Source organism: Phragmites australis, chromosome 7, assembly GCF_958298935.1.
Source record: "Phragmites australis chromosome 7, lpPhrAust1.1, whole genome shotgun sequence".
NCBI lineage: Eukaryota > Viridiplantae > Streptophyta > Magnoliopsida > Poales > Poaceae > Phragmites > Phragmites australis.
The window spans coordinates 6,602,539-6,609,755 of record NC_084927.1 but is presented as its reverse complement, the minus strand read 5'-3'; the positions used below and the strand labels follow the sequence as shown (position 1 = coordinate 6,609,755).

Here is a 7,217-nt window from a genome sequence, read left to right as displayed (position 1 = left end):
CCTCTCTCTCTCTCTCCCTCTCTCTCTCTCTCTCCTATATTTTCACCAAGTTTCTCCCTATGTTTTTCTATCCTCATACCCATACCCAGCTTTTCCCTTTAGATCCGGTCACTGCCTGTGCTCTACAAAGGGGAAAAAATGTTTGCCTCCATGTGTTTAGTTGAAATCCTACCTTAAACTATACCGAGCTATTGTTGCAACCCTTCTCTTGACTCCAAGAATCCAGATTTTACTTTCGCAAGATGTCGTATTTCGTCTATGAACATCTATGCATATATTGATATGTCTTAGTTTAATTTATAACGGTTATGATCGAACTATTAAGATATTCAAATGTTTCAGTTCAAAGTATACATAACAAATTAATTTAAAGTAGAAATTAATATAATTCTTGTCCAGCTACAGTTCATAGATCAAATTAAGTATGAACATATTTTGCATGGAGTATTCTATTTTAGATAGAGTGAGCGTTCCATCTGTACAATTAAAAACATACATTTTGTCTTATTTTCATGGCTCCTGTAACATAATCTACACCAGTAATGTTACAGTTCAACCATGTATGAACGGTTAGCGTTTCCTTTTCTTTTGTGAAAACTTCTCTCTATTTCTTCCTTCCCATATTAACAGAAGAAATTTAGTTTCATAATAGAGAAATAGTAGGGATGCTTTTCTACAAAGATTTCTTTTTGATATAAAGGTGTCTTATGGAAACCAAGGCTAGCTCGGTTGGTTGGGAGCGAGTAGTGGCTCCCAACCCGCCCGCATTCAAAGTTTTCGATTGAATGCGGTGTCCGTAAGGATTTTAGTGCGTGTGTGAGTTTGTATAAAAAAAATATAAAGGTGCCATATTAATTAGGTTTCGGCTACTATTGCTTTTGCTTGGTGCAGTAAAGTGATAGCGATGTCATCGGCCGAGATGTACGGGATCAGTGGTTGGAAAAAAGTCTATTGCCTACGTGATTCATATCATTCAAATAATAGACAACTAAGAGATAGTATATGCAGATTATAAACATCAAAAGTAGATCTTTTATGTATAATTAGGAATCACAAAATTAAATAAAGGTTAGATGTTTTTCTTTTTAGATTTTCTAGAATTTTTCTCTTTTTCTAGCATGTTTATTCCTAGGATTAATATGAGGACCTGTGGAGGAGCTCCAATTAGTAATAATAGTAAGATAAGATTTGTAACAAACGAAAAATCTTAATAGCTAGCGTAACGACTATTCACTACTAGAGAAATCGTTATATATGCCGTCCCATCACTGCTGATTCGTATAAAAAATCAACACTAAAAGTCTATTCGAAAATGACCGGCAGTGATATTCAAGTATCACTGCCAGTTGTAAATTGTAGCTCTCAATGAGATCTACAATTTTATAGTTGAAAGTTATTCAAATAATCATAACAATATTCAGAAAATAAGAATCAAAAGGAAAGCACATTTTGTTATCATAGCTGGTAACTCTATGGTGAGATGGTAAGAAAATATCACGTAAGCTGAGAGATCTCGGGTTCAAGTACTACGAACCGCACATGTGCGTATTTCACGTAGATGTTTGTTTAGGTGTAAAAAGATATTTTTTTAATTTTTCGAACCCTAAAAACATCAAAATTTTCAACTATCTGGTCTATAGCACATAAAAATAAGCGCGGTACCGAGAAGACTCCAGCAATTTTACTTGGTGACAAATCTGGACGCTTTGCCTTATATGGAACGGCTAGGATTTGAGGAGCCGCAAAAAACACTATGCACCTCTGCCTTCAAGGGGATCAATCATCAATGTGCTTCCCTCCAACTGATGGCTACGGGCTCGGTTTCCACTTTTCCTCCCACTCCTTTTTCTCTTTGTGGGGATCGTTTTCGTCCTACTACTTTTTTTCTTTGCGGGTGCCGTTTTCATCCCACTCGATTCCTCCCCTGTAAATACTGGCCGTCGTCTGCTGGCTTTTTACCGCAGAGCAAGGCACTGCTTGGTTCCAACTTCCAAACTTGCAATGGCTAGGTCACTCGCAGCTCTCCTGCTCCTCCTGGTGAGCATATGCGCAGTCAGTGATTCACTCCAAAAACTAATATAACCTGGAAAGGGTGCAACAGGCTATCATGATATATTTGTTTAAGTTGTATGTTTAATTTGATTCTGAAGAACACATCTGTTCGGTAGCACTCTTAATATTTGTACCTTTGTGATTTAGCTTGTTCATTATGTCCAAGATTTCGTAGTTAATGCTGATTGCTTCTGCATGCATGTGTGTGCAAGCAGATCGCCCCGGTGATAGCTTCAGCTTATCTGTATCAGGAGGACTCGGTGGGCTCGGCGTTCTTCCTCAAGAATGACTTGTACCCGGGCTCCAGGATGACGCTCCACTTCACCCACGCCGATGCCGGAGCCACCGTGCTCCCAGGTGGCCGCGCCGACTCCATTCCTTTCTCCTCCGCCAAGATCCCGGAGATCCTCTCCCGCCTCTCCGTCCCGGCCGGCTCCCCCGCCGCCGCCGCCATACGCTTCACCCTGGCCGAGTGCGAGGCCCCGCCGCTCGCCGGCGTGGTGGCCCAGCGCTGCGCCACCTCCTTCGAGTCCATGGTCGACTTCGCCGCCTCCAGCCTCGGCACCCGAGAGGTTCGCGCCATGAAGACCAAACTCAGCAAGGAGGGGGCGATCCCGAGGCAGGCGTACATGGTGGAGTCTGTCAGGCCCCTGCCGGTGGCCGGTAGGGACATGGTGGCCTGCCACTGCATGCCCTACCCCTACGCCGTTTTCGGGTGCCACACGACCACCGCCGCCGTGTACACGGTGATCCTTGCCGGCGCCGATGGGACCAAGGCTGAGGCTCTGACGGCGTGCCACGCTGACGCGACGCCCGGCATCTTCTGGCCGACGTACAAGAAGCTTGGCGTGGCCCCGGGTAGCGTGCCGGTATGCCACTTCCTGCCCCAGGACAGCATGCTCTGGATGCGCAACTAAAAAGGCTTCAAACGTGGCGCGATCGAGCAAGTGCTGCAGAGAAAAAAAAAAAGTGGCTGGTCACGTACTTGTTCGCCTATTCTATAGGCTACTCGATCGCTGATATGTACACAATATATCGTGTGCGTTTGTGTACGTGTGTAATGTGTATAAGTACGTATATATGCGCGTCGTGTCGTGTCTACGTACTCGCGATCCAGGTACGACTGGCTCCTCCGGGCACATGCGTATATGACACTAAAAGCAAATCGTAAGGATGTTATTACCTTCTAATCATCGCTACTAATCTTTTGCAAGCCTCCTAAATTTGTGTCGACTGAAATTTCGGAGGAGATTAGTGCACGGCTGTGAACGTGACGGGATTAGCTCTGCCGGGTTGGGCATTGTTCTCAGGCGGGCTTTCAATCATTGCCGGACTGAGGGACGGCGGGGCAGCAGGGTGGACAGGTGGTGGTGGCGGGCGTGGGGCTGGGCGGGGTGCTAGGGCGGCGGAGGAACGGTAGCAGTCCCGGCCGCTGGAGACAGGTGGAAGCGGGTGCTTGGGGAGTGAGGAGTGAGTAGAAGAGAGAGAGAGAGACTGGGATGGACAGAGAGAGAGCCCGAGGTTGAAGAAAGGCTGCACAGCCGTTGACTGAAAAAAAAAACAGTCAATTGATGAATAGTGCGACCCAATTTTTTTAAACAAGATCACCTAAAAGGACCGGTGACTGAATTAGGATATTTAAAAATTATAAAAGGCTCAAAATACAAGCATAAATCTATCTCAATCTCAATCTAAATACACTCTAGATTTATCTATTATGAATATCTCTACTGGAAAAGAGTTTTACACCTACCCTCGGTTTCATTCCTAGCAACTAGACATGGCAATTCTAAGAAAGATAAATGCGGAATATAAAATGTAATAAGTAAATACGGAATGTAAAAGGTATAGACAATACAAACTTGGTATGATGATGTTTTTCCCGTGGCATCGGTGAATTGTAGCTCACCTCTAGTCCACGTCAGAGGCCCTCACAAAGGTCAAGCTCTCAGCTAGGTAACTCAGTGGTGGAGATGCTTTAAACCTCTCCCACTTAGAAATAGGTGTTCAGCGTGGAACATCTAATGAGTGTAACTCGCTAACTCCAAGCCTACATCTCCTCTACACAATTGCTATGGTGCATTCATCCAATCATCACCGGATCATTTAGTGAATTGTCTGATGAAGCTTCTGATGAATCTTCTGGTGTGCATATGCCCCAGACTTTATTGCTCTGGTGAATTATCCGGTGCAATCATCAGATCATCCGGTGGACAAAAATGCCCCAAACTGCCTCTTAAATGCTCTCTGCAACAATGCTCCGGTGCATTTCATTCGGCGAGTGTATTCTTTAGAGACCTTTTTGTGTGGTCCTCTGATGCATTCATCAGATTGTCCAGTGAGTATATTTGGATAGGAACTTATCCAATTTAATTCAAACTTTGTCCCAGCTTTTATAGTTTCTCTTCCTTGTTTTGGGTCTTCCTATGGTCTATTAGAGCTAATTAAACTTAATGTGCATCACCTAATCACCTACCAGGTAATCAACCTAAAGACACTAGATTAAGCTACTAAATCCTAACCCCTTTTGATAGTACTGCCAAATAGGAACAAGACCTAGGTACATAAGTGATACTCTTAACACCATGATCGCTGGGAGCCCCTGCGTTGGAGCCACCACAGATTTTGTTGCTTCCGTCAAGAAGAGCCTACTGCCACACTCCTCTCCTCGTGACCAAAAAATGCACTGTGCATGAGGAGCTAGGTTTCCTCCTAGCTCGATTCCCTGTTGCAGTAGTCAGCTAGCGGTTCCAACCAAGCCACTATTGGGCAGAATGTTGTCATGCAACAGCTCAACCTCACAACGCCACACCAAGCACTTGACACCGAGGCCTTCCAATAGTTCATTTAGCTCTTCATGTCGGGCCTCTCGGATGACCAGTGTGCTGCTATCAGAGAGTTCTACAAAGAGCCAACACCACTGTTGTTAGACTGAGCCACCACAGGAGCCCAAATCTGCCACCCCAAGCCATCGCCGCCCAAATCCGTTGGCCTGACGCCGCCCTGAGCCGTCAGAGCCCGAATCTGCTGCTGTCGTTGCTGCCGCCACTTCTTCACTGATGCCACCGCCACCATCTCGATCACACTACCACCAACTGAGGTAAGCCGGTCCCTTTTCCCCTTTCGGCGCCCTGGCCGTCACCCTAGCTGTTGCCACTAACCCTAGCCGCCGCCCACAAGCGGGTGAGGGTGTGTGTGTGAGAGAGAGAGAGAGGGGGGGGGGGGTAAAAAGAGAGGGAGTGAGCCGAGGCCCAAGTGGCCGACCAACCCAGAGAGAAGTTGGGTCGAGCCCAGTTCGGCCCACATGAATAGTAATCTTTCGCAATTTCCACATTTAATTTCAGAAATATTTAGGTTTATGTTAATGACAACAATTAGTGCACACTTATATGGTAATTAGGCAACTAGCACGTAGTGATTTTGTAGACTAATTAGGGAGTTTAATTAGGAAATTAGGTGGATAAACATGATACTTAATAGACAATTTAATGACCTAGGTATAAGTACCATATGCGTATACGTACACAAACCCATATATATGTAGGCCATACATATACACCTATACAGTCATATATACATATGTATATGTGAGCATATACCGAGTATACCCTATATCTGTCTAGGTATAGATACCGGTAGACATACACCCACCATGGCTGCACGTTAGATGACCCACGTGTAGGTGATACCCGTGAAGGCCACTTGACTGGGTAGAATATAGAAGTGGATGTGATGAGGATATATAATTATTTATTATATATTCTATAAATACAGTGCATCTAGGGATACCCACGTTGCATGTGCCCTTTAATTTACTCGTTCCGCTATGGTTCATAACCGCCATAGAGTATCTAAGGCATGCAGATAAATATTGGGTAGGCAATCATACTCGACAAGGAAGTTATTCTCACATGTAATAGGTCTCTCCTAGATATCCAGAGGACCTACGATATAGGGAATATCCAGAGGACCTACGATATTGGGTAGGCAATCATAGCCCACCTTGCCCTGACTATAAAAGGAGGGGAGAGGGTACATCGATTAACTCGACTATAAAAGGAGGGGGTACCTTTCTGGTTACTCGATTTGGTTTTCGCTAAAATACGAACCCTAGTCTTCATACTTTGGATCAACCTAGTAGCTCTCCATATTAGGCCTTGAAGAGGACTCGAACCTCCACGCTCTTTAGCATGAGATTTTTAATTGTGAAGAGGTCCGACCCACGGGTACCCATGTGTCGTCTAACTGGAAAGCTGAAGCCATTCGTTCCTCAATAAAACTCCTACCAACAGATGAACAAAAACTCGCTTAATAAACATCAGAGTTGTTGTTGATTTGATTGCTTCAATGTTTATTGTGTGCATTGTTTTCACAATACTAGAGTCTGGAACTGTCAAGGAGCCGATTGAAGACCAGGGCCTGGGATTGGACAGGGCAAAAGGCAAGTCATCACATTGATCATATTGCACATTCTTGCGAAAGTTACTTTGATTTGAAATATGAACTTGCATACTTTACATTATGCCGACTGGATGAGTAGAATTGAGTAGTTACCTATCATTTGTGATGTTGGCAAGTACAACCTTTTCTTGTTAAATTGGAATAATCATACCTTGTCGCCCTAGTATGAGTCATGAGGTTTCTCGATTTCGACCTTCGTCGGAGTTATGCTTAGCCTTTGCTTAGAGTCTGTACCGCACACATCTGAGTTATACTTATATTCCTCACTTGGAGAAATTGTGAACAGGTTGCCATTAGGTAGATGGCTGGCGCGTGCGCCTTTGCAAAAGTGTGTGTGGGTATGGGATGGAAGGAGCTAGAGACTAGGTATGGACTGGGGCAGATGGTAAGGGTGGAGTGATGTCGCAGGCACTAGAAGTTCTGCCCTGGTCAATTAAGGAGTGAATCCCATGACCGACTCAACGAGCTTACACAGTAAATCACATGTGCGGGTTATGGAATAGCCCATGGCCAAGTAATTCACAAAGTTCCAGTGCCAACCTCGCTTGGTGGAGTGATGGAGGAATTTTACGGACTAGCAGGGCTAGCTCCAGTAATGTCTGGGGAGAATCGGTGGACTAGTGCGCTAGTCAATGATGTCTTGATAGGAACAAGAGGTACCGGCCTTACGAGGCAGGGTCCATGACCTATCTGACGCAAAAAAG

At 44.9% G+C, this 7,217-nt stretch overlaps 1 protein-coding gene across 2 annotated transcripts; it reads left to right on the top strand.

Annotated features, from left to right (window-relative positions):
* Positions 1–1,950: 1,950 nt before the first annotated feature.
* LOC133923423 (BURP domain-containing protein 6-like) lies at positions 1,951–3,269 on the top strand. 2 transcript variants are annotated; one of them, XM_062368730.1, is made up of 2 exons: positions 1,951–2,037; positions 2,268–3,269. In XM_062368730.1, the coding sequence occupies exons 1-2, from the start codon at positions 2,002–2,004 to the stop codon at positions 2,967–2,969; spliced, it is 738 nt and encodes a 245-aa protein (XP_062224714.1). In that variant the 5' UTR covers positions 1,951–2,001; the 3' UTR covers positions 2,970–3,269. The 2 variants fall into 2 exon arrangements, with proteins under 2 accessions (XP_062224714.1, XP_062224713.1); XM_062368729.1 differs by having other exon boundaries at positions 1,964–2,037; positions 2,265–3,269.
* Positions 3,270–7,217: the final 3,948 nt, after the last annotated feature.